Source organism: Saccopteryx bilineata, chromosome 7 (assembly GCF_036850765.1).
Source record: "Saccopteryx bilineata isolate mSacBil1 chromosome 7, mSacBil1_pri_phased_curated, whole genome shotgun sequence".
Taxonomy (NCBI): Eukaryota; Metazoa; Chordata; class Mammalia; order Chiroptera; family Emballonuridae; genus Saccopteryx; species Saccopteryx bilineata.
Genome location: NC_089496.1, coordinates 60,162,544 through 60,189,711, shown reverse-complemented (window position 1 = coordinate 60,189,711; position 27,168 = coordinate 60,162,544). Strand labels below are relative to the sequence as shown.

Genomic DNA, 27,168 nt, shown 5'->3' with positions numbered 1-27,168 from the left:
GTTTCCACTGCCGTCTCCCACATGACCTTTCGTGACGGGCGGGCCCTCAGGTCACAGAGCTGTAAATGAAGGACCAATACGGACGAGGCGATTTTGAAAGGGGACCAATGGGCACATGGAGACCCCGCATTCACACACAATGGTATCATGAACCCCGATGTAACTAACTGTAAGTGCTGACGAAACGTCTGCTACGTTCTACCACACCCTGGGTCCCGACAGAGATAGAAAATCATCCCGAAGGAATGAAATCGTTTTAAAATCCGCTTTCTCTTAATACAGAATTACGAGAAATCAGTAATAAAAACCAAGAAAAAAAAAGCCCAACTGCTTGGAAATCAGCGATGCCCGTCGAAAGGATCCGCAGTCCAAACCAGACCGACCTGCAGGTCAGAGGTCAGAGGGCGGAGCTGAGGCAGACTCAGAGCGCAGGAAACGCAGAGCGAAGAGCACCGCGGCACCTGAGGGCGGCCCCAGAGCAGCCCCGCCCGGCTCACAGAATCTAGACAGAGAGAAGCAGGTCGCATTCCAGAAGCCTGTAAGAGCAGAAATCGGCAAAGTAGTAGACATGCACGCAGTATTTAAAAATATAAATCAGCCTGGCCTGTGGTGGCGCAGTGGATAAAACGTCGACCTGGAACGCTGGGGTCGCCGGTTCGAAACCCCGGCTTGTCCAGTCAAGGCACATATGGGGAGTGGATGCTTCCTGCTTCTCCCCCTTCTCTGTCTCTCCCCACCAAAATAAAAAAGTAAAAGCTTTACAAATATATATATACATATATATATATATATAAATTAGCAACTTGAAATAATTAATATGACAGAGACCTTCCAGAATGAGATACAACACAAAATATTAATACATAGAAGATAACAAGAGAACATTACTAACCAACGTACAGTAATACATTCGACGTGTCAGATGCAATTTTCATCTGACCAGCATGAATCCTGGGCAGAGGAGGCAGTCACAAAGAGAACAAACTTCTGTAATTCCGTTTTTATAAACTTAAAACAAAAAGAAGGAAGTCTTACCTTTGGCGACAGCAGGGAGGGATCTGGAGAGCATTATGCTGAGTGAGGTGAGTCTGGCAGAGAGAGACGAGTGAGGAGCACACAATGTGATTCACCAGTGGAATCTAACCAACAGAAGGAATAAGCAAAACAGAGACAGACTCATAGATAGCGAGGGACTGAGCAAAAAAAAAAAAAAGGAGAAAGCTCACGGACACAGACCACAGTCTCGCGATGGCCGGAGGAGGGGAGGGCACGAGCTGGAGGAGGGCGAGGTGACGGGTGGAAACTGGGCTCGGAAGGTGAACACACAATGTGTCAGAACTGCGCACCTGACACCTGGATCATCCTGGTGTCACCCTGGTAAACTCCACTGGCGACCTCAGCTAAGGAGGCAGCAGAGGTCTGCAGGGGCAGCTCTGGGGAGGAGGCTGGAGCCAGCCACCGGGGCGGGGTCTCGCCCGCCGGTCACCCCCCACCTCCCTGTCTGAGTCCTGCTGTAATGTTGGGCAGTCCCCTGGCCACCGACTGACTCTACAGTGTGCATCCGCCTGTGAGACAGTCAACCCAGCCCCATGAATCTGTGAGTCCACTAAAGGTCACAAGTACACAAACGGGTTTGGGAGAATGTCCTTTCCAAGGGCACATGGGCCCGCTGTTCCCGTCATCCTCACCCAGCTTGCTGAGTTCCATATTTGGCAGTTAACTTTCTCTTTGATCTATGACTATTTTCATTTATTTATTTATTTTTTGTATTTTTCCGAAGCTGGAAGCGGGGAGAGACAGTCAGACAGACTCCCGCATGCGCCCGACTGGGATCCACCCGGCAACACCCCTGGTGGGCGTTGCTCTGTTGCGACCAGAGCCACTCTAGCGCCTGAGGTAGAGGCCATGGAGCCATCCTCAGTGCCCGGGCCATCTTTGCTCCAATGGAGCCTCGCTGCGGGAGGGGAAGAGAGAGAGAGGAAGGAGAGGGCGAGGGGTAGAGAAGCAGATGGGCGCCTCTCCTATGTGCCCTGGCCGGGAATCGAACCCGGGTCCCCCGCACACCAGGCCGATGCTCTACCACTGAGCCAACTGGCCAGGGCCTCTATGACTATTTTTTTTAAGTTGTTTGTTCTTGAGCATTATCCCCAGGGGTTCGAGAGAATAAATGTCAAAAAGAAAACACTGTAATAAATTAATACAGAAATAAGTTCTACTGGATAGAACCCGCGAGAGAACGCTGCCAAGGAGACGAGTCCCAGGAAACATCACCTCTAACACGGCTTCCCAGGACATGCAGGGACGCACTTCCCCTCGGCACGTGGAGTCCACGCTTCAGCGAGAAATAACGATATGATAGTTTCATCTCTCTCCAACTGATGCCTCTGACACATCTTTTTTTTTTTTTACAGAGACAGAGAGTCAGAGAGGGATAGACAGGGACAGGCAGACAGGAACGGAGAGAGATGAGAAGCATCAATTATTAGTTTTTCGTTGTGACACCTTAGTTGTTCATTGATTGCTTTCTCATACGTACCTTGACCGCGGGCCTTCAGCAGACCGAGTGACCCCTTGCTCGAGCCAGCGACCTTGGGTCCAAGCTGGTGAGCCCTGCTCAAACCAGATGAGCCCGCGCTCAAGCTGGCGACCTCGGGGTCTCGAACCTGGGTCCTCCGCATCCCAGTCCGACGCTCTACCCACTGCGCCACCGCCTGGTCAGGCCCATCCTTTTTTTTATGCCTGAAACAGTGATGACAATTGAACGATTTCGTTTCAAAAGAAACACTGCCTTTCTTCCAAAGCAGTCGTCCCATCTTACACTCTCCCACCACTTTATCAGTGTTCTGATTGCACCACATCTTAGTCAACACTGAAGGTTGTCAAAGAAACACTGCATGCAGCCTTTCTTCCAAAGCAGTCGTCCCATCTTACACTCTCCCACCACTTTATCAGCGTTCTGATTGCACCAATCTTGGTCAGCACTGAAGGTTGTCAAAGCTTGCAGTTTTTATTCAATTTATTGGGGTGACATTGGTTAATAAAATTATACAGGTTTCAAGTAGACAAGTCTTTGATACAACATCTGAATATTGCACTGTGTGCCCACCACCCCAAAGTCAGACCTACTTCCGTCACCGTGTATTTGACCCCTTTCCTGTTTTCTACTCACCCCCCCCTCCTTCTGGTCACCACCGTGCTGCTGTCTGTGTCTATGAGGTTTCCACAGGAAAAGAAAAAACCACCAAGAAAACAAAAAGGCAACCAACCCAGTGGGCAAAGATATTTGCAAACAATGGCCCTGGAAGTGGGTTAATATCCAAAATCTAACAACTCAACGCCAACTAAACACCAACAAACAATCCAATTAAAAAATGGGCAGCCTGACCTGTGGTGGCGCAGTGGATAAAGCGTCGACCTGGAAACGCTGAGGTCGCCGGTTCGAAACCCTGGGCTTGCCCAGTCAAGGCACATATGGGAGTTGATGCTTCCTGCTCCTCCCCCTCCTCTCTCTCTCTCTCTCTCTCTCTCTAATGAATAAATAAAAAAATCTTAAAAAAAAAAAAAAGGGCAGAGGACCAGAACAGACTCCTATCCACAGAAGACACATAAAAACGGGCAACAAATATATGAAGAGATGTTCAACTTCACTAGCTATTAGGGAAATACAAATCAAAACCATGAGATACCACCTCACACCTGTTAGATTGGCTGCCATCAAGACAGGTAATAGTGTTGGAGAGGCTATGGAGAAAAGGGACCCTCATTTTACTGCTGGTGGGAATGTGAACTGTAGAGGAAAACATTATGGAGCCCCCCCCCCTCAAAAAGTTAATTATAGAGTTACCATAGGACCCAGCAATCCCTCTCTGGGTACCTACCTGAAAAATTTGAAAACATTTATTTGCAAAGACACATGCAACCCATGTTCATTGCAGCATTGTTCACGGTGGCCAAGACATGGAAACAACCCAAGTGTCCTTTGATAAGGGACTGGACACAGGAGATGCGGTCCGTACATACAGCAGAGTACTACGCAGCCATGAGATACGATGACACGCGGCCACTGGTGACAACAGGACGGACCCGGAGGGACAGCATGCTCCGCGCAGCAAGTCAGACACAAACTGAGCGACCGCCTGACTCCAGTCCTACGTGGGATGTAACACTGGAAGCAACAAATGGACAAACAAGGAAAACAAACATGTTGAAACATTTATCCTTGAAAAACTTCATGGTCCTAGAGCCGTGATGGCGAACCTTTCTATAAAAACCACCCACTTTTGCAGAGCTGGTCAACCTGGTCCCTCCCGCCCACTAGTGGGCGTTCCAGCTTTCATGGTGGGCCAGTCATGGCGCCGTTTGGTTGCTCTGCTGTTGCCCACCATGAAAGTTTATGATCATGGAGTCTCTGTTCAGAAATCTGAATAATTAACCAGACAGGGAATCTTGCATAATATCATGGCTCATTGTTTTACACAATTCTTTTTTTTTTTTGTATTTTTCTAAAGTGAGAGGAGGGGAGGCAGTCAGACAGACTCTCGCATGCGCCCGAGCAGGATCCACCCAGCATGCCCACCAGGGGGTGATGCTCTGCCCATCTGGGGTGTTGCTCAGTTGTAATAGAGCCACTCTAGCGCCTGAGGCGGAGGCCATGGAGCCATCCTCAGCGCCCGGGCCAACTTTGCCCAATGGAGCCTTGGCTGCAGGAGGGGAAGAGAGAGACAGAGAGGAAGGAAAGGGGGAAGGGTGGAGAAGCAGATGGGCATTTCTCCTGTGTACCCTGGCGGAGAATCAAACCTGGGACTTCCACATGCCGGGCCGATGCTCTACCGCTGAGCCAACTGGCCAGGGCAACAATAATTCTTTTTTTTTTTTACAGAGGAGAGGGAGAGATAGAGAAAGGAGAAACAGAGAGAGAGAAGGGGGGGGGAGCTGGAAGCATCAACTCTCATATGTGCCTTGACCAGGCAAGCCCAGGGTTTCGAACTGGCGACCTCAGCATTTCCAGGTCAATGCTTTATCCACTGCGCCACCACAGGTCAGGCAATAATTCTTAATCCAATATAAAATTGCTAAAAATTCTTTTAATATCAACATTTTTCCATCAAAATGAAAAAAAAGTTAAAATGGAGGAAGAAATTATAAGGTTCAACAAGGCAGGTAAGCTTTGTGAGGGTCTTATTAAGGAAAAAGGCACATCGTGTAAATATAAGGGCAGAGGCCTGAGGACTCCTCATAGAACATATGATGTCTCAACTTCAAAGGATCTTGGTAAGGTACTTACCCCTTCTCTGAAGTGGACGACCCGATTTCAGCCCTCGGTCTCAGCAAAACGTGACTTTAAAAAACATTAAAAAAGCAAAGAGAGAATCTTAGAAACTACTCAATACTGATGGCCACAGAGAACTAAAACTGGTCCCCTGCCATTACTAAACATGCGCTGTCAACATTCCCTTGTTTTTCAGCCCAGCACGAATGAGACATGCCATGTCCGTCCCAGTCGCTGGCTCCCTTCTTAACTCAGTCTCTACTTTATTCTCTGGCTCGTTATTCCAGAACCGAGTGAGTCCCTAAATACCGGGACCTGTGTCTACAACACCCTGTTCACCGTGAACAGAGCACAGCAAGGCTCGGATCACTGGTCACATCCAAAGCGGCTTCCAGCCTCATCGGACAGGGTGTGAACGCCTTGCGCACAGCTGGGCTGTGTCACTACTGAAGGGTCGCGACATCAAGCCAGGCTTGGCCAGTCTTATTTGTCCCGCGAGGGGGTCCCAGATCTGGATCTCAGATTGACATCTGCAAGGAGTCCCTCAGCGTCCTCAGACAACTGCGCTCATCACTGATCCAGACAAGACCCCCCCGCCCCCCCCCCCCGACTGGCCGACAAATAAGCATTTCTGCAGCCAGGCTCCCCGCATGCGGGCTTGTCGCCTACGGCCCACAGCCCACAGAACAGAGGGCGGGAAAGTGCAGCCCACACGTGCCCCACGCATGAAAAGATGGGACCGGGACTGTTTTAACAGAATCAGGTAAAATCTACTGGGAATAAAAAGAAACTCTTTTACTGTTTAAAATTTTAGTTGATTAATGAGGTAGCAAAATAATAGTATATCTTTATATATGACCTATATACAATTTATATACATTATTCTTTATCATTCACATGCAATATATATTGATACATATTATGCTTGGTACATGTTATGCTTCAGCTTATATTTGTACTGCAGTGATATTATATATATAATATGTACATTATACAACATAATATCAATTATATAATATATATAACATCACTACAATACAAATGTAAGCAGAAGCATCTATGCTCTGAATGTTCCAGATAAAGATAAAAATCAATATTGTGCACATCTGGACTTCATGACAAGAGGATTGGCATCCGATACAAAATGCATTGTAATGAGTCCCCCAAATTACTCAGGTTACTTAAAAAAGAGATTTCAAGAAGGGAAGAAACAATAAATACTTGAGCCATGGGGTGGGGCACACTCACCAAGAAAAACATCTATCCCCTGTCCCTGGCGGATAACGGGTTCACTTGGCAGGAATGAGCACTTGTTCAAGCTTCTGCCCCGCAGCGAACCACCTGCCCACAGACACACACAGAAACAGATCAGTCAGAAGTGGCGCGGAGTTAAAAACAACGCCTGTTTCAGTTCATCAGACTGCTGCCCGTGCCGCGACCATCAAGGCCACCGGACCTGCAGTCACATTTGTCCTTTGTTCATCTCAGTGTTTTCTCCCGGAATTCTTTACTTTTCAAATGTCCCATGATTCTCTGTACCGCCCCCCTCTGCTAGTTGTCTCTGGAGCGGACAATCCGCAGCTGTGCTCCGCCCGATACAGACGACGCAGACACACTTGATGGGAAATGCTCTGCGATGCAGCACAACTAGGGGCGCGTGGGCGGGGCCGTGGGCCACCAAGGACGGCCTCAGCCGGGCCGGCTCTGAAAGGGTTATTTTTTTGTACTAGAAGGCCCCTCGGCAGGACCTTGGCGGCATCAGATACTTATGCGTGTCCTTGGCTCATACGGGACAGCTAAGCAGTAAGCGTCCTGCACGCCGCACCGATGCCCCTAATGTGCCGCTGGCGGTACGCTCACAGCGGGCACGGTAAGCGTCCTGCACGCCGCACCAATGCCCCTAATGTGCCGCTGGCGGTGCCTCACAGCGGGCACGGTAAGCGTCCTGCACGCCGCACCAATGCCCCTAATGTGCCGCTGGCGGTGCCTCACAGCGGGCACGGTAAGCGTCCTGCACGCCGCACGAATGCTCCTATATGCTGGTGACTCCCACAGCCTCCCAGGACCCCCCATCTAGAGGGACCCTGAAGGGGTATTTTGCAGCGGGGCGGTTTTTGATGCTGAAACATCTACCTTACATCACAGACACAGAGAGTCAGGGGCCACTGTGGACTCAGGCGCCATCACCTTGGAGGTTCCGACAGTCAGTAACGATGGATCCGCTGCACCTGCACCAGGATGCTGCTTCCTCTCCTGGCTCCTCAGCACCTGCGGCTTCCTCTCCTGGCTCCTCAGTCCTTTTCACACACAGATCACAGGGCACGGCCCCAGGCTAGTCTCCATCGTATCTGACAAGGGGAAACATTATAGCAACAACACACATGAGCCACGTCTATTTCATGGATTCTTGCCCTTGGTAACCTGCAAATACTCCCGAATATCTGAATTTCTGCAAAACCCGTTCCTCATTACAATGGTACAAACTACATTTTCTTTTCAAAAACCTCAGAAAATATCCTTTAAAAGAAAGGCTTGTCATTTTCTCAAAATGTCTGGTTTCTAAAATCTGAGTTCCCTGTAACAAACTGAACGTTATCTGGCATCACTGAGATCAAATAAATTCCGAGCTAACAGTTCTTTGAGGAAGCAAATGTCCCAAGTACAGTCAAACAAAAGATGTCAAAATGCCAATCGAAAAGAACTAGAGTGTCAAATGCCAACAACTCTGTCCATAAACATGGTATGCCCATGACATTATCCCAAAGTTTTATATTGTTTTGCAATGCAGGCCCATGGGAAGAAATCACTGATGCACTTCAACTGCTAACCACTGTGGGCATGAACTTTTCCATACAAACATCTCTACATTTCCAACACTGACCATGACAGGTATCATGGATTAAGTCTATGAGAGGGACAGCCTTCAGCTCTCCAATGATGTGAGAGTTCTTCAGGAGCCCATCAAAAAAGAAATTAACTTCCTTCAGTCTGATTCATTTCAGGAAACAAAAAACTCTTTGGTTTTAAAAGGACTGTTCCCTAATCTTACATGCAGAAAGAATATATCCGGTATACACACGGGCTTAACACAACACCAGCATCTTTACTGCCTAAGGGAAAAAGAGCTTCCTGCTCATACTCGTTCTGTGTCCTGTCTCTATGCATAACAAAAGACATCCGCTCACCGGAAACATGAAGGCCACTGCCACCACCTTGCCACCAGGTCTCACTTCAGACACAGAGAGAGAAAGAAAAGAGTCTGAACCCTCAGTCCTGGGAACGGGCCTCCGTGAGAAACACCAGTGCGGCACCTTCAAAGCCTCTGAACACGAGCCAGCCGTGTGCACGTGCAGACAGAGGAACAGGACTCCCTCAACAAACTGCTCGCCTCAACCACACAACCCCATTGCTTAGAGGAAAATGTCTCCCCAATGTGGTGCCACAACATTGTCACCTGCACTGGGCCTCAGCGTAATCCTATTGAGCATGATTTTTACGTCATCATCTCTCTTCGAGACAATAAGGGTTGTCATCATTGACCCAATGGCAGCAATTCGCAGGCAGAATCTGACAACTGCACATGCGTCTGCTCACCAGGCACGCTTCCACTTCTGGAAGAAGCCTGAAACAGCCAAGCTGGGAAGCTTGAGGTCAAACCAAAGTCTTTCTTTGGGGACATGACCTGAGGAGGAGGAGGAGGAGGAGGAAGAAAGCCATGTGAATGATCTGCTCTGTCACCACTGGGAGTGAAGCTCATGCATGTTCCTCCTTTGTGAGGTAATGATCATTCCAAATGAATAAACCAGTAACTGATAGAATGAATGAATGAATGAATCAATCAATCAATCAATCAAGTCTGGGCATTACAGGTTACCAAAAGACAAACACACTCACACACATGCATACTAATTTATAGGATTTATAGGATCGGTGAAACCGAACAGAATGCATACAGTAAGCACCTGGTATGAAAACAATACATCTCAGACACTCACAAGGCCAGTCCTATGGCTCATGATAAAAAAAAAATTAATGTGACATTAATCCAAATGGGAGTTGCTCTAGGAAACAGCTTCTCAAATACCTGGACACCTTCATTATGGCTCATTTCCTGAATTTCAGGTGAATCCCACTCACCACAGAAACATAAAAACCAAGGATTCGCACAGGCTGTTCTTCCATGTTGGAGTCCTCTTTCATCCCTCACCATCAACTCCGAGAGCAATGTCAACAAAGCCTCCCCAGAATACAGAACTAGACACCACACTTTCATGTAAATCAAAAGTCAAAGTCAAGATACAATAATCATTTAAAAATATTCCCAAGATCCTACCTAGCACCATACATTAAATACTAAACATTACCTGATATCCCTCAGGACAACCGTGAGCTGAGAGCAAAGACTTATTTGGGGACACAAGCGTCCTGAGGACACTCAACCAAAAAGATCTCAAAACAACAATCGAAAAGAACTGGTGGCAGATGCACACAATTCTGTCCATAGACACGATATTCCCACTACCTTTTCTTTTTTTTTTTAAGGTTTTTTTTTTTTTTTTTGTATTTTTCTGAAGCTGGAAACAGGGAGAGACAGTCAGACAGACTCCCGCATGCGCCCGACCGGGATCCACCCGGCACGCTCACCAGGGGGCGATGCTCTGCCCACCAGGGGGCGATGCTCTGCCCCTCTAGGGCGTCGCTCTGCCGTGACCAGAGCTACTCTAGCGCCTGGGGCAGAGGCCAAGGAGCCATCCCCAGTGCCCGGGCCATCTTTGCTCCAATGGAGCCTTGGCTGCAGAAGGGGAAGAGAGAGACAGAGAGGAAGGAGGGGAGGGGATGGAGAAGCAAATGGGCGCTTCTCCTATGTGCCCTGGACGGGAATCGAACTTGGGTCCCCCGCACGCCAGGCCGCTGAGCCAACCGGCCAGGGCCCTACTACCTTTTCTAACAGATCACATCCACTTATCCCAAAGTTCTATAGTATTTTAAAACATAGGCCCATGGAAAGAAATCACTGCTGAAGTTCAGTTGCTAACCACCATGGGCATGTCCTTCTGTACACAAAACATGTTTACATTTCCAACAATGACCATGACATTTATCATGTCTATAAGAGTAACTGGCCGTAAGCTCCCCCATAAATAACTCAAGTTTTTCCAGATACCATCCAAAAAAAAAAAAAAAATTAGCCTACTTCCAGTCTGATTCATTTCAGAAGAGGAGGAAATCTTTCGCTAAAGGGAATATTCTCCAAAACTGACACCCATATAGAAAATATCGTGTATCAATACTGATGTTTAAGACAAAAACCCAACATCGTTTTGTCTACGGTAGAACCTGCTACTTATACACCATTTCTATTTCTGGTCTCTATCCAAGACCAAAAAACATCCACTCACCTGAAACATTAAAGCGACCACCACCAGCTTACCAGAGGGTCTCACTGCAGACACAAAAAGAGGAAAGAAAAAAAAAAGAGTTTGAAACCTTGGCCTGAAGCATGGCTGTCTCTGAGAAAAAAATACAGGGCACTATCAGAGCCTGTGACACAAGCCAGCCAGGTTCACACGCAGGGGGTCGGGGGAGGCACGCGGGATTTCCTCAGGAACTGCCTGCCTCAGGAACACAACCCCACTGCTCTGAGGGAAATAATACTCCCCAACGTGGTGCCATAATGTTGTCACCTACACTGGGCCTCAGCCTAGTCCACTAAGCATGATTTTTATGTCATCATCTCTCTTCAAGACAGTATCATCATCATCGACCCAAGGGCGGCAATTCGCAGGCAGATATCTGACACCTGCACATTCGTATGCTCACCTGGCACGTTTCCTGGAACTGAGGACAAGGTGGCCTTGTGACCTGCATGGCTCCACTGCTGGACGAGCCCTGACACAGCAAAGATGGGAAGCCCAAGGTCAAACCAAAGACTCTCTTGGGTCCATGACCTGAGAAGGAGGAAGAGGAAGAGAGTCGTCTGAGCAACCTGTTCCGTCACCACTGGGAGTGAAGATCATGATGTTGCTCCTTTGTGAGGTATGATCATTCCATATATGAATAAATGAATAACTTATAGATTGAACAAATTAATCATGAAGGTAGGGCATTATAGATTCCTTAGAGACACACATTATACACACACACACAAATTTATATAATTTCTACATGAAAATTGAACAGAATGTATACAGGAAGTGTCTGGCATGAAAACAGTACATCTCAGATATTCACAAGGCCAGGCATGAGGTTCCTGATTAAAAAAAATTAATGCAAAATAAACTCCCATGAGAGGTGCTCCAGGCAGACACAGACTGGGCGCCTTCAATGTTGCTCGTTTCCTGAATTCAAGGTGCATCCCACCCACCATGGAAACTTAAAAATCAAGGTTTAACACAAGCAACACAACCGTTTAATAGTTCCCTTTCATACCTCACCACCAATGCCAAGAACACTATGCCAAAACTCCCCAGAATATGAAACTAGACCCCACGCTTTTGTGTAACTCAGAAGTGAAAGTCAAAGTGCAATAATCACTTACAAATAGTCTCAAAACCATGCCTAGCACCAAACATTATCTGACATCCTTTAGGACAGTGGTAGTCAATCTAGTCCCTACCGCCCACGAGTGGTGGTCAGCCTGGTCCCTACCGCCCACGAGTGGTGGTCAGCCTGGTCCCTACCGCCCCCTAGTGGTGGTCAGCCTGGTCCCTACCACTCACTAGTGGTGGTCAGCCTGGTCCCTACTGCTCACTAGTGGTGGTCAGCCTGGTCCCTACCACCCCCTAGTGGTGGTCAGCCTGGTCCCTACCACCCACTAGTGGTCGTCAGCCTGGTCCCTACCACCCCCTAGTGGTGGTCAACCTGGTCCCTACCGCCCACTAGTGGACGTTCCAGCTTTCATGGTGGGCGGTAGCAGAGCAACCAAAGTATAAATAAAAAGATAGATTTAACTATAGTAAGTTGTTTTATAAAGATTTATTCTGCCAAACTTAGCAAAAATCCGACATAAGTACTTGGTAAGTAATTATTATATGCTTTAACTTGCTGTCATTCTTCTTTATAAATTTAATAAAGTAAAGTGACTTCCCTACTTTATAAATCACCATTACTGTGGAACCTGTGGGCAGTTAGAAAATTTTACTACTAACAGAGATAAAAAATGGGCGGTAGGTATAAAAAGGTTGACTACCCCTGCTTTAGCACAACTGTAATACAAGAGTTAAAACTTATTTGGGGACACAATCATCCTGAGGACACTCAACCAAAAAGATCGCAAAATGTCAATCAAAAAGAACTAGTGTCAAATACCCACAATTCCGTTCATGGACATGGTATGCCCATAACATTTTCTAACAATTCCGCCCATGGACATGGTATGCCCATAACATTTTCTAACAATTCCATCCATGGACATGGTATGCCCACAACATTTTCTAACAAGTCTGTCCATGGACATGGTATGCCCACAACATTTTCTAACAAGTCTGTCCATGGACATGGTATGCCCATAACATTTTCTAACAAGTCTGTCCATGGACATGGTATGCCCATAACATTTTCTAACAATTCTGTCCATGGACATGGTATGCCCATAACATTTTCTTTTTTTTTTTTTTTTTTTCATTTTTCTGAAGCTGGAAACAGGGAGAGACAGTCAGACAGACTCCCGCATGCGCCCGACCGGGATCCACCCGGCACGCCCACCAGGGGCGAAGCTCTGCCCACCAGGGGGTGATGCTCTGCCCATCCTGGGCGTCGCCATGTTGCGACCAGAGCCACTCTAGCGCCTGAGGCAGAGGCCACAGAGCCATGCCCAGCGCCCGGGCCATTTTTGCTCCAATGGAGCCTTGGCTGCGGGAGGGGAAGAGAGAGACAGAGAGGAAAGCGCGGCGGAGGGGTGGAGAAGCAAATGGGCGCTTCTCCTGTGTGCCCTGGCCGGGAATCGAACCCGGGTCCTCCGCACGCTAGGCCGACGCTCTACCGCTGAGCCAACCGGCCAGGGCCCATAACATTTTCTAACAGATCACACTCACTTCTCCCAAAAGTGTTTAGAGCAGGGGTCCCCAAACTGCGGCCCCCTGAGGCCATTTTTCCGGCCCCTCGCTGCACTTCCAGAAGGGGCACCTCTTTCATTGGTGGTCAGTGAGAGGAGCATCCGCATCCTGTGCTCCTGGAGTACTGACTGTATGTGGCGGTGCCGCAAAGCGCAGTGTCGCTCACTACAGCACTACTTCCGGTGACGCGGGATGTCCACGTCACGGCTCCAGAAGCGCGTCATATGATGCACATCCGGTCTGCGGCTGCGGTGCCCCACACCACCGGAAGCAGTGTGAAATAACAGAAGTAGGAAGAAAGGCAAAGCGCTATAACCATTACTACACAGTACAATGGCCCCCCTACTCCCCCAAATGTACAACTAACGGCCCCTATAACCTCCCTTTGCCCAAAGTCTCCCCCCACATTACTACACGCCATGTTTCCCCTATTATAAGCCCCTGTCTTATATTAATTTTACCCCCAGAAGGCAGGGCTGTCTTATTTTAGGAGGTGTCTTATAATAGGGGAAACATGCAGCAGTGGGCTTCCCACAGAAGAGGCCCATCGCTGCTGCTGCAGGTGTCCAGGACGCTGTGTACACAGTGTCACAGGCTGGTCACCGCCATCCCTGAACACAGCACTGGAGGCGGTGCTGGGCAAAGTGGCATGTTTTCAAGTTGCCAAGCTAACGGCGTGCACTGGCAGACCATTCGTGGAGGGAGAATTTGTTAAAGAGTGCCTTCTTTCTGTTGCCAAAGAGATGTGTCCAGAAAAGGCAGACTTTTTTTTTTTTTTTTTTTTAAATTTTATTTATTCATTTTAGAAAGGAGAGAGAGAGGGAGAGAGAGAGAGAAACAGAGAGAGAGAAGGGGGGAGCAGGAAGCATCAACTCCCATATGTGCCTTGACCAGGGAAGCCCAGGGTTTCGAACCAGCGACCTCAGCATTTCCAGGTCAACACTTTATCCACTGCGCCACCACAGGTCAGGCCAGAAAAGGCAGACTTATTTAGTACAGTTAGTCTTTCAGGATTTACAATTACACGAAGGATTGAAGAAATGGGAGACAATTTGCATCAGCATTTGCAAAACTCTGCAAGAAAACTTTCTTATTTTTCCTTGGCACTCGATGAGAGCAATGATGTTCGTGATTCTGCACAACTTCTAATTTTTATTCGTGGGACGAATGACAATTTCAAAGTCACAGAAGAGCTTGCTGCACTGCAAAGCATCAAAGGAACAACTACAGGAGAGGATGTCTATGAAAAGGTTTCCCAAACTGTGAAGGATTTGGAGAGGGACTGGGCTAAACTAGCCAGTGTGACAACTGATGGTGCTCCTAGCATGGTGGGGCCTAAGAAAGGAGTAATTGCTCGCATTAACCTAGAGGTGGACAAACGTAACATTCTCATCCAATAGCCATACACTGCCTCATCCACCACTAAGCGCTATGTAGTAAACCACGGAAGTGGGACTCTGTTATGAAAATTGTGGTACGTTGTGTTAACTTCATTAGAGCTAATGCACTAAACCACAGGCAATTTCTGTCTGAGCTAAATGTGGCCTATGAAGATGTTCTGTACTACACCGAAGTCCGTTGGCTGAGTCGAGGGAGAGTTTTGAGACATTTCTATGACTTACTTCCACAGATTACAGCTTTTATGCTTTCAAAAAACAAAGAAGTACCAGAGCTCCATGATGCAGAATGGAAATGGCACCTCGCCTTTCTGACAGATGTAACAGGGCTACTCAACAGTGTCAATGTGCAACTTCAAGGAAAAGGGAAGCTCATCTATGATATGCAATCACATGTAAAAGCATTTGAAGTAAAATTAGGCCTCCTTATCAAACAAGTGAAGGAGGAAAATTTCTGCCATCTCCCCTTAACTCAAAATCTGTTAGCGGAAAAACTCTTGATTGCATTCCCAAAAGAAACATGTGCGGATTCACTGGAAAAGTTGCAAAAGGAGTTCCAATTCAGATTTAAAGAGCTTCATCTCCATGAACAGGAGATACAGCTTTTCCTCAACCCATTTTCTATTGACATTGAAAATGTGGATACAATTGACCAAATGGAACTGGCTGAGCTGCCGAATTGTGACTCTATGAAAGACGCATTCAAGTCAAGCAGCTTGCCTAATTTCTATGCATCTCTCCCCTCTGAGACATATCCTAATCTCAGGAACCATGCACTCAAAATGGCAACCATCTTTGGCAGCACTTATGTCTGTGAACAGACTTTTTCCAGAATGAAACATCTGAACTCTCCAGCCAGATCTAGACTAACTGATGCACACTTGCCTCACTTGTTATGGCTAGCAGTGACAAATATGGAACCGGACATTGACCATCTCAGCCAAAAGCAGGCCCACAGTTCTCATTGAAATACTGGTCAGTTTGTTGATTTAAATTTACTTGTTATTTATTTTAAATATTGTATTTGTTCCCGTTTTGTTGTTTTACTTTAAAATAAGATATGTGCAGCCTGACCAGGCGGTGGCACAGTGGATAGAGCATCGGACTGGGATGCCAAGGACTCAGGCTCGAGACCCTGAGGTCGCCAGCTTGAGCGTGGGCTCATCTGGTTTGTGCAAAAATTTGCCAGCTTGGACCCAAGGTCACTGGCTCAAGCAAGGAGTTACTTGGTCTGCTGAAGGCCCATGGTTAAGGCACATATGAGAAAGCAATCAATGAACAACTAAGGTGTCGCAATGCGCAACGAAAAACTAATGATTGATGCTTCTCATCTCTCTGTTCCTGTCTGTCTGTCCCTGTCTATCCCTCACTCTGACCTCTGTCTCTGTAAAAAAATAAAAAAATTAAATTAAATTAAATTAAAATAAGATATGTGCAGTGTGCACAGGGATTTGTTCATAGTTTTTTTTATAGTCTGGCCCTCCAATGGTCTGAGGGACAGTGAACTGGCCCCTTGTGTAAAAAGTTTGGGGACCCTGCTTTAGAGTTTTGGAACATAGGCCCATGGGAAGGAATCATGGCTATAGTTCAATTGCTAACCAGCACAGGCATAACTTTTTGTACACAAACATCTTTACATTTCCAACACTGACCATGCAATAAGTCTATGGGAGTAACTGGCCATACGCTGCCCACAAATGATGTGACAATTCTTCCAGATTCAATTAAAAAAATTAGCCTCTTCAGTCTGATGCCTTTCAAAAAAGGAGGAAACCTTTGTTTTCAAGTGATCCATGCCCAAACTGTCACAAAGAAAATATCCCGCATCAATACTGAGGTTTAAGACAGAACATCAACATCTTTTCATCTAAAGGAGAGCTTGCTGCTTACGCCTTTTTTATCACTGGCCTCTATCCAAGAACAAAGACATCCACTCACCTGAAACATTAAGACAACCGACACCAACTTGCTGCGAGGTCCCCCTGCTGAAACAGAGAGAGAGAGAGAGAGAGAGAGAGAGAAAACAGTCTGAATTCTTGGCCTTGGGCATGGTTGTCTGTGAGGGAGACACTAGGGGGCACCATCAAAGCCTCGCAACACGAGCCGCCTGTGTGCACACGCAAGGGCGCAGGCAGAGGCACGCGGGGCTCCCTCAGGAACTGCTTGCCTCAAAACACAATCCCACTGTTACAGAGAAAAATAAGACTCCCCAACGTGGTGCCACAATGTTGACACCTACACTGGGCCTCAGCGTAATCCTATTGAGCATGATTCTTATGTCATCATCTCTCTTCGAGACAATAAGGGTTGTCATCATTGACCCAATGGCAGGAATGCGAGGCAGATATCTGGGTAACCGCACATGCGTATGCTCACCAGGCACGTCTCCCAGAACTGAGCACAACAAGGTGCCCTTGTGACCTGCACGGCTCTGCTTTTGGGAGAGGCCTGACCCAGAGAGCCTGGGAAGCTCGAGGCCAAACCAAAGTCTTTCTTGGGGTCATGACCTGAAGGAGGGGGAGGAGGAGGAAAAGAGCTGTAGGAATGACCTGTCCTATCACCCTTTTGAGTGAAGGTCATGTATGTTGCTCCTCTGTGAGGTTTGATCATTCCAAATATTAATGACTCAATAACTCACAGGATAAAAAAATGAATCAATACAAGGCTGTGCATTAGAGATTCCTAACAGACACAAACATGGATAGAATTTCCACATGGAAGGTGAAGAAAACACATACAGCTAGGGTCTGGCATGAAAACAGGAAGTCTCAGATACATGCAAGGCCAGGACTATGACTCATGACAGAAGAATGACAACATGAATTCCTACGTGAGGTGCTCCAGGGCACACAGATACCTGGACGCCTTCAATGTTGCGCATTTCTTGAATTCCTTGAGAACATCACCCTCCATGCAAACTTAAAAACCAATGTCTGAAGTCCAACTGTATTTTCTTTGGGGGTCCCATTCTTACCTCACCGTCAGCCCCACAAAGCAATGTCAGGACCAGCTCCTCATGGTATAAGACTAGAGGCCACACTTTTGTGGCGATCAGAAGTCAAAGTCCAGATAAAACAACGATCTGGGAATAATCTCCAGACCCTAACTGACGCCATATGAGAAAAACAGGATATTATCTGACATCCTTTAGAACCGTAATCCGAGAGCTAACAATTATTTGGGGATAAGAGCATCTTGAGTTCATTTAAGCAAAAGATGTCAAAATGCCAATTGAAAAAAAACTAAATTATCAAATGCCCACAATTCTATCTATGGACATGGTATGCCCATAACATTTCCTAACAGATCACATTCACCTATCCCAAAGATCTAGAGTGTTTCTGGACCATGGGCTCATGGGAAAAAATCAGCGCTGCAGTTTAATTGCTAAGCACCATGGGAATGTCCTTTTGTACACAAACAACTTTACATTACCAACAGTGACCACGACACTTTTCATGTATTAAGTCAGTGGTTCTCAAAGTGTGTGCCAGGGCGCACTGCTGTACTCTCAAAGATTTCCAGGTGCACCCTAGGAATTCCAGAGAAATATGTGCCTGTTGGGGACTAAAACACCAACAAGGTTTTTGGAGTTTAGATTTTGGGAGGACAGAGGTGTGGGGAATTGGCTATAAGCTGACAGTCTGCCCAACCCCCCACCTCATTTGCCTGATTAGGTTGCAAAGGGCTGTTAAGCTGTGGTGCTGGATTGTTTACACTACACCCCCATGTTCCCCAGAAAGACTGGAGGCAAGTTTCTTCTATCCTTTGGTGTAAAGTTAAGATGATATGTATGGTGGGGGGGTTCTGCACTCAACACAATTAAAAGCAAAAAGAGAGGAATTCTTCAATGTGTTGATGAGGAAATAAGAGTTTGCCTTACAAACATATGCCCAAACATTGAAGAAATTGCTAGGACACATCAGTCTCATGTTTCTCATAAACACAAGAATGAAAAAACTTAACACATTCACCCGGGAGTCCCGGGTTCGATTCCCAATTCACTTAACTGAATTTACTAAATCTTACTAAGAATGCATATAGATGAAAAGATAATGTTTTTGTTGTTTTTTAAAATTTTTAATCTTTTTACAAATTCTAAAAAGCATAACTCAAAAACTATAACATAAAAATGTTTTTTAATGTCAGAAAAAAATTAATTTATTCATATTTCTTTTAATTACCATAAAAGCATGTTTGGACTTTATATATATATTTTAAATATTTGACTTAATTATTATAACATATTTCTTAGAAATTTGTATATAGGGCGCCTACAATTATTTGTACAATTTTAAATGCGCCCCGACTTCAAAAAGTTTGAGAACCACTGTAGTAAGTCTATGAAAGTATTGTAACTGGTATTAAGCTCTACATAAATGACAGAGTTCTTCCAGCTTCCATAAAAACTAACAATAGTCTGATTCCTTTAAAAAAAAAAATCTTTGGTTTTAAAGGGATCTGTGCCCAAATGGACACAACAAAGAATGTATCCTGTACTGACACTGAGGTTTAAGACAGGGCACAGAATCTCTCTGTCTAAGAAAGCGCTTGCTTTTTATGCCTTTTCTGTGCTGGTCTCTATCCAAGACCAAAGACATCCCACTCACCTGAAACACTAAAGCAGTCGTCACCAGCTTGACACCTCGGACTCGGGCAGGGTTGTCCATGAGGGAGGAACCACGGGGCACCGTCAGAGCCTCTGACACGAGCCGGCCGTGTCCACAGCAAGGGGCCAGGGAGAGGCATGTGGGTTCCCTCAAGAAGTTCTTGCCTCAAGACCACAGTCCCACTGTTCGACAGGGAAATAAGTCCCCAACGTGGTGCCACAATGCTGTCACGACACTGGGCCTCAGCACAGCCTTATACAGCGTGATTTTAAGTCATCATCTCTCTTCAAGACAGTATTGTGATCACTGACCCAAGGGCGGCAATTCGCAGGCAGACATCTGGACAGCTGCACATGCGTATGCTCACCAGGCACGTTTCCCAGAACGGAGGGCACCACGGTGGCCTTGTGACCTGCATGGCACCACTGCTGGACGAGCCCTGACACAGACAGCCTGTGAAGGTCGTCTTTCTTGGGGACATGACCTGAAGAAGGAGGAGAGCAAAAGAGACATCTGAGTGACTTGTTCCGGCACTACTGGAGTGAAGCTCCTGCAGAGTGCTGCTTGGTGAGGTCTAACCATTCCAAATATGAATAAGTCAGTTACTCACACACTGAAGAAATAAATCAGTAAAAGACGGCACATTATTGATTCCCAATAAACAAACAAACACATACAAACACAAATACATATAGGATTTCCACACTGAATGTGATGGAAACAAATACAGCTAGTGCCTCGCATAAAAAAAAATACGTCCCAGGTACATGTGAGACCAGGCCTATGGCTCACAATAAAAGAATGGACGAGCCCTGGCCGGTTGGCTAAGTGGTAAAGCGTCGGCCTGGCGTGCGGGAGTCCCGGGTTCGATTCCCAGCCAGGGCACACAGGAGAGGCGCCCATCTGCTTCTCCACCCGTCCCCCTCTCCTTCCTCTCTGTATCTCTCTTCCCTTCCCACAGCCGAGGCTCCATTGAAGCAAAGTTGGCCCGGGCGCTGAGGATGGCTCTGTGGCCTCTGCCTCAGGCCCTAGAATGACTCTGATAGCAACAGAAAAACACGCCAGATGGGCAGAGAATTGCCCCCTGGTGGTGTGCCAGGTGGATTCCGGTTGGGCGCATGCAGGAGTCTGCCTGACTGCCTCCCCGTTTCCAGCTATAAAAAAATAAAAAATGGAAAAAAAAAAAAAGAATGGACAACCACAAGAACTCGCCTTCCTCCCTTTCTGAACACAACACCCCAGAACCAACATCTGCACTGGGAACCTGGCCCACACAGATCCATGTCCTGAGCTCACATGGCCTCAGCCTTGACCCCACTCCCTACTCATTGGGCCCTGAATGGGTGCCAGCCAAGTGGACAAAACACGGCCATTCGTCCCAACAACTCATCCTCAAGCCACATGGACACAAGGAAAATACAACAGCAAGACTGCAGGATCTGGAATGCTGACACTCTGAATGGTGCCCATGTGAGTGTGACGGGGGGGGGGGGGAAGCTGCCCCTCACTCTTCCAGTCCCTGGGGCACTGAACGTGCTGGTGGACCTCAGATCCGATGAGAACGACGGTTGGGGTTCTCACTCATTTTGTTCAGCTTTTCCAAGGAATGTTTTTTGGGGACTCATCATCGATCCGAGCACGTTCCGGGGTCCTGTGTTACTGACCGGGGACAAGAGGGGAACAGGAAGGCTCACCTGCCCGAGTGATCCACGGGCACCGGGCACAGCCGTGGGCACACTTCCTCCGGGACGCCCACACACCTCCTGTCACCGAGGGAGAGGGAGGTCATCTCTTCACGGCTGACGGTGAACCTTGCACGGCCACTCCGCCTGGACGTGGAGAGAAATCGCACGCACATTTGAGAAATGCACCCAGGTTCTCGGGTAACAAGAATCAGGCTAACCTATCCCCCAGGTGAGCCTTGCACCTGTCTCTCGTGCACCTCTGTCCCTGAGAAGTGACTGCAGGCGTGTGTGAGACCCCGAGGGCAGGGATGCAGCTGTGTGTGCATGTGGTCATGGGCACAGGACTCAGCACCTGACAAAGCACGTCCCCCAGACGCACACCCTGCTTCCCAACAAAGGAAGACTGGCCTTCAAAGACAGAAGACAACTTTGTCCTCAGACACCTTCTAAAACGCTTAAGAGACACGGTTATTTCCACCACTGCTCCGTCCGAACAAATCACACCCGTTGTACGTTCATTCTCGTCCTGATCCAGGATTTCACATCACCTTAGTCGCAGGGCTGGGCTGGTCCCTGCAAACTGGCACACGTAGTGCACACTTAATAAAAACCAGCCTGCACCTGTCCACAAGAAAGAACGACCCCGTCCTGGGACTCAGATTCCTGACTAAGACGTCAATGACTACGGTAAACACATGAACAGGGAGCTGAGCAAACCAATCTCGTTGAGACACAACCCACAGTCAGAAGTAAACCTTCTTCCTCCCAAAGCGGCCAACCACTGCACCTAAAACACTGAGTTCATTTAGGAGAATTGTCCTCAGTGGCTCATCAGGTTAAATAAAACAAGAATGGCTGTTCTGCACCCGACGGGACCCCCATTGGAACTCCCCTGAAACTGAGGGCTCAGTCCCCGCCAGGGACTGGGCATTTCCTCATCCAGGAAGAAGTCATACCCGACCTCGGCAGAAATGTTTGCAGTAGCTGCCTTGACCAAAGGAGGATCCTGATGCCTGCAAAAACATCGCCTCCATCGCTGCGCCGCAGAAGGGGCCGCAGCCTGGGGACGCCGTCGAACACTTGGATTTTGTGAGAGTCAACAGCACTGGTCTCAGGGTGGACCCAACTCCCTTGGCAGGTCATCACCACCACTGACCTCACGACAGCTCTAATGCTCTTCCATGCTCAAGAACAAGAACGGAGAGGAAGCACATTTTCCTCCCAAAGACATGGGGACCTTTGCCGGGAGGTCATCTGTCCTGGGCTGGTGAGCTGGTAGTACGGAACTCAGGGACACTCTTCCACAAAACATACCACCCATGGGAACGTAATAGGACACACCCTTGCCAAAAGAGTTCTCAGAACGTCTTCGGGGGAATACCATGACATAAAAATATCCATGTCTCACAAGAGCAAAGGGTCAACAAGGTTTTTCTCTGCCATCTGGATCAGAGGTGGCTGCCCTAAAGTCACAGGCCTGGGGACATCTTCATGGCACTGGGAATCAGAACGCAGAACATGAGTCCTCGGGAAACAACACGATCAATTTCCTGTGCCACGTGCGGCACAGCACAACACGCCCTGAAGACTTCTGCCACTACGCTCATGTGGGGATGTCACGTGACCAAGGTGAGGTGCCACAGCCACATATAGGAAAACCCCCAGGTATTCTGCTTCATCACCCAGGGACAGCCTCATGGAGGACCAGAAATATCCCCTGGGAAGTGAGTACACTCGGCTGGTGCAGAAAGACACATCGTGTCCCATGCAACTTGATGGAATCACACACGACCTGACCTTTCCCACTCAGTCCTTCCCGTTCACGTCATCGTCCACGTCATCAGAACATCATGATGACTCTGCCCATGGTCCCCAGAACCGTCCCCGGTGGCCGTCCTCCAGGAGGACGGGGTGAGTGTGGTAAACCCAGGAGCAGGGAGCTGCAGCAACACAGCCACACCCCTCCGCCCGGCCACGCACACTCTGGGACTCCAGTTCCTGACCAGGCCCCAGAAAGTAACAGCGTTGGTCTGGCATGGGCTGTCAGAAACCGTACAACTAACTCCCCTTCCTCCCTTCCTGAACACAACACCCCAGAACCAACATCTGCACTGGGAACCTGGCCCACACAGATCCATGTCCTGAGCTCACATGGCCTCAGCCTTGACCCCACTCCCTACTCATTGGGCCCTGAATGGGTGCCAGCCAAGTGGACAAAACACGGCCATTCGTCCCAACAACTCATCCTCAAGCCACATGGACACAAGGAAAATACAACAGCAAGACTGCAGGATCTGGAATGCTGACACTCTGAATGGTGCCCATGTGAGTGTGACGGGGGGGGGGGGGAAGCTGCCCCTCACTCTTCCAGTCCCTGGGGCACTGAACGTGCTGGTGGACCTCAGATCCGATGAGAACGACGGTTGGGGTTCTCACTCATTTTGTTCAGCTTTTCCAAGGAATGTTTTTTGGGGACTCATCATCGATCCGAGCACGTTCCGGGGTCCTGTGTTACTGACCGGGGACAAGAGGGGAACAGGAAGGCTCACCTGCCCGAGTGATCCACGGGCACCGGGCACAGCCGTGGGCACACTTCCTCCGGGACGCCCACACACCTCCTGTCACCGAGGGAGAGGGAGGTCATCTCTTCACGGCTGACGGTGAACCTTGCACGGCCACTCCGCCTGGACGTGGAGAGAAATCGCACGCACATTTGAGAAATGCACCCAGGTTCTCGGGTAACAAGAATCAGGCTAACCTATCCCCCAGGTGAGCCTTGCACCTGTCTCTCGTGCACCTCTGTCCCTGAGAAGTGACTGCAGGCGTGTGTGAGACCCCGAGGGCAGGGATGCAGCTGTGTGTGCATGTGGTCATGGGCACAGGACTCAGCACCTGACAAAGCACGTCCCCCAGACGCACACCCTGCTTCCCAACAAAGGAAGACTGGCCTTCAAAGACAGAAGACAACTTTGTCCTCAGACACCTTCTAAAACGCTTAAGAGACACGGTTATTTCCACCGCTGCTCCGTCCGAACAAATCACACCCGTTGTACGTTCATTCTCGTCCTGATCCAGGATTTCACATCACCTTAGTCGCAGGGCTGGGCTGGTCCCTGCAAACTGGCACACGTAGTGCACACTTAATAAAAACCAGCCTGCACCTGTCCACAAGAAAGAACGACCCCGTCCTGGGACTCAGATTCCTGACTAAGACGTCAATGACTACGGTAAACACATGAACAGGGAGCTGAGCAAACCAATCTCGTTGAGACACAACCCACAGTCAGAAGTAAACCTTCTTCCTCCCAAAGCGGCCAACCACTGCACCTAAAACACTGAGTTCATTTAGGAGAATTGTCCTCAGTGGCTCATCAGGTTAAATAAAACAAGAATGGCTGTTCTGCACCCGACGGGACCCCCATTGGAACTCCCCTGAAACTGAGGGCTCAGTCCCCGCCAGGGACTGGGCATTTCCTCATCCAGGAAGAAGTCATACCCGACCTCGGCAGAAATGTTTGCAGTAGCTGCCTTGACCAAAGGAGGATCCTGATGCCTGCAAAAACATCGCCTCCATCGCTGCGCCGCAGAAGGGGCCGCAGCCTGGGGACGCCGTCGAACACTTGGATTTTGTGAGAGTCAACAGCACTGGTCTCAGGGTGGACCCAACTCCCTTGGCAGGTCATCACCACCACTGACCTCACGACAGCTCTAATGCTCTTCCATGCTCAAGAACAAGAACGGAGAGGAAGCACATTTTCCTCCCAAAGACATGGGGACCTTTGCCGGGAGGTCATCTGTCCTGGGCTGGTGAGCTGGTAGTACGGAACTCAGGGACACTCTTCCACAAAACATACCACCCATGGGAACGTAATAGGACACACCCTTGCCAAAAGAGTTCTCAGAACGTCTTCGGGGGAATACCATGACATAAAAATATCCATGTCTCACAAGAGCAAAGGGTCAACAAGGTTTTTCTCTGCCATCTGGATCAGAGGTGGCTGCCCTAAAGTCACAGGCCTGGGGACATCTTCATGGCACTGGGAATCAGAACGCAGAACATGAGTCCTCGGGAAACAACACGATCAATTTCCTGTGCCACGTGCGGCACAGCACAACACGCCCTGAAGACTTCTGCCACTACGCTCATGTGGGGATGTCACGTGACCAAGGTGAGGTGCCACAGCCACATATAGGAAAACCCCCAGGTATTCTGCTTCATCACCCAGGGACAGCCTCATGGAGGACCAGAAATATCCCCTGGGAAGTGAGTACACTCGGCTGGTGCAGAAAGACACATCGTGTCCCATGCAACTTGATGGAATCACACACGACCTGACCTTTCCCACTCAGTCCTTCCCGTTCACGTCATCGTCCACGTCATCAGAACATCATGATGACTCTGCCCATGGTCCCCAGAACCGTCCCCGGTGGCCGTCCTCCAGGAGGACGGGGTGAGTGTGGTAAACCCAGGAGCAGGGAGCTGCAGCAACACAGCCACACCCCTCCGCCCGGCCACGCACACTCTGGGACTCCAGTTCCTGACCAGGCCCCAGAAAGTAACAGCGTTGGTCTGGCATGGGCTGTCAGAAACCGTACAACTAACTCCCCTTCCTCCCTTCCTGAACACAACACCCCAGAACCAACATCTGCACTGGGAACCTGGCCCACACAGATCCATGTCCTGAGCTCACATGGCCTCAGCCTTGACCCCACTCCCTACTCATTGGGCCCTGAATGGGTGCCAGCCAAGTGGACAAAACACGGCCATTCGTCCCAACAACTCATCCTCAAGCCACATGGACACAAGGAAAATACAACAGCAAGACTGCAGGATCTGGAATGCTGACACTCTGAATGGTGCCCATGTGAGTGTGACGGGGGGGGGGGGGAAGCTGCCCCTCACTCTTCCAGTCCCTGGGGCACTGAACGTGCTGGTGGACCTCAGATCCGATGAGAACGACGGTTGGGGTTCTCACTCATTTTGTTCAGCTTTTCCAAGGAATGTTTTTTGGGGACTCATCATCGATCCGAGCACGTTCCGGGGTCCTGTGTTACTGACCGGGGACAAGAGGGGAACAGGAAGGCTCACCTGCCCGAGTGATCCACGGGCACCGGGCACAGCCGTGGGCACACTTCCTCCGGGACGCCCACACACCTCCTGTCACCGAGGGAGAGGGATGTCATCTCTTCACGGCTGACGGTGAACCTTGCACGGCCACTCCGCCTGGACGTGGAGAGAAATCGCACGCACATTTGAGAAATGCACCCAGGTTCTCGGGTAACAAGAATCAGGCTAACCTATCCCCCAGGTGAGCCTTGCACCTGTCTCTCGTGCACCTCTGTCCCTGAGAAGTGACTGCAGGCGTGTGTGAGACCCCGAGGGCAGGGATGCAGCTGTGTGTGCATGTGGTCATGGGCACAGGACTCAGCACCTGACAAAGCACGTCCCCCAGACGCACACCCTGCTTCCCAACAAAGGAAGACTGGCCTTCAAAGACAGAAGACAACTTTGTCCTCAGACACCTTCTAAAACGCTTAAGAGACACGGTTATTTCCACCGCTGCTCCGTCCGAACAAATCACACCCGTTGTACGTTCATTCTCGTCCTGATCCAGGATTTCACATCACCTTAGTCGCAGGGCTGGGCTGGTCCCTGCAAACTGGCACACGTAGTGCACACTTAATAAAAACCAGCCTGCACCTGTCCACAAGAAAGAACGACCCCGTCCTGGGACTCAGATTCCTGACTAAGACGTCAATGACTACGGTAAACACATGAACAGGGAGCTGAGCAAACCAATCTCGTTGAGACACAACCCACAGTCAGAAGTAAACCTTCTTCCTCCCAAAGCGGCCAACCACTGCACCTAAAACACTGAGTTCATTTAGGAGAATTGTCCTCAGTGGCTCATCAGGTTAAATAAAACAAGAATGGCTGTTCTGCACCCGACGGGACCCCCATTGGAACTCCCCTGAAACTGAGGGCTCAGTCCCCGCCAGGGACTGGGCATTTCCTCATCCAGGAAGAAGTCATACCCGACCTCGGCAGAAATGTTTGCAGTAGCTGCCTTGACCAAAGGAGGATCCTGATGCCTGCAAAAACATCGCCTCCATCGCTGCGCCGCAGAAGGGGCCGCAGCCTGGGGACGCCGG

The 27,168-nt window shown here is 48.8% G+C and overlaps 1 protein-coding gene, 6 non-coding genes and 2 pseudogenes across 7 annotated transcripts in view; all 9 read right to left on the bottom strand.

The window, feature by feature from the left end:
• Positions 1–390: 390 nt before the first annotated feature.
• LOC136311154 (uncharacterized) overlaps positions 391–27,168 on the bottom strand; it is a 27,420-nt gene continuing 642 nt past the window's right edge. Inside the window, exons 2-5 of the mRNA XM_066240382.1 lie at positions 26,105–26,239; positions 23,565–23,699; positions 21,025–21,159; positions 391–502 (exon numbers count right to left, since the gene is read on the bottom strand). Coding sequence (XP_066096479.1) covers positions 391–502; positions 21,025–21,159; positions 23,565–23,699; positions 26,105–26,239 — 517 coding nt within the window. The remainder of the gene's footprint in view (positions 503–21,024; positions 21,160–23,564; positions 23,700–26,104; positions 26,240–27,168) is intronic.
• LOC136311426 (small nucleolar RNA SNORD109A) lies at positions 5,783–5,849 on the bottom strand. Its single transcript, XR_010726811.1, has one exon. It is a non-coding gene; the product is annotated as a small nucleolar RNA SNORD109A (small nucleolar RNA).
• On the bottom strand, positions 8,731–8,811 carry LOC136311362 (small nucleolar RNA SNORD115). The gene has a single exon (XR_010726761.1). It is a non-coding gene; the product is annotated as a small nucleolar RNA SNORD115 (small nucleolar RNA).
• Positions 10,961–11,036, bottom strand: LOC136311376 (small nucleolar RNA SNORD115; annotated as a pseudogene).
• LOC136311363 (small nucleolar RNA SNORD115) lies at positions 16,963–17,043 on the bottom strand. Its single transcript, XR_010726762.1, has one exon. It is a non-coding gene; the product is annotated as a small nucleolar RNA SNORD115 (small nucleolar RNA).
• On the bottom strand, positions 19,568–19,643 carry LOC136311377 (small nucleolar RNA SNORD115; annotated as a pseudogene).
• LOC136311384 (small nucleolar RNA SNORD116) lies at positions 20,872–20,964 on the bottom strand. Its single transcript, XR_010726776.1, has one exon. It is a non-coding gene; the product is annotated as a small nucleolar RNA SNORD116 (small nucleolar RNA).
• On the bottom strand, positions 23,412–23,504 carry LOC136311383 (small nucleolar RNA SNORD116). The gene has a single exon (XR_010726775.1). It is a non-coding gene; the product is annotated as a small nucleolar RNA SNORD116 (small nucleolar RNA).
• On the bottom strand, positions 25,952–26,044 carry LOC136311382 (small nucleolar RNA SNORD116). Its single transcript, XR_010726774.1, has one exon. It is a non-coding gene; the product is annotated as a small nucleolar RNA SNORD116 (small nucleolar RNA).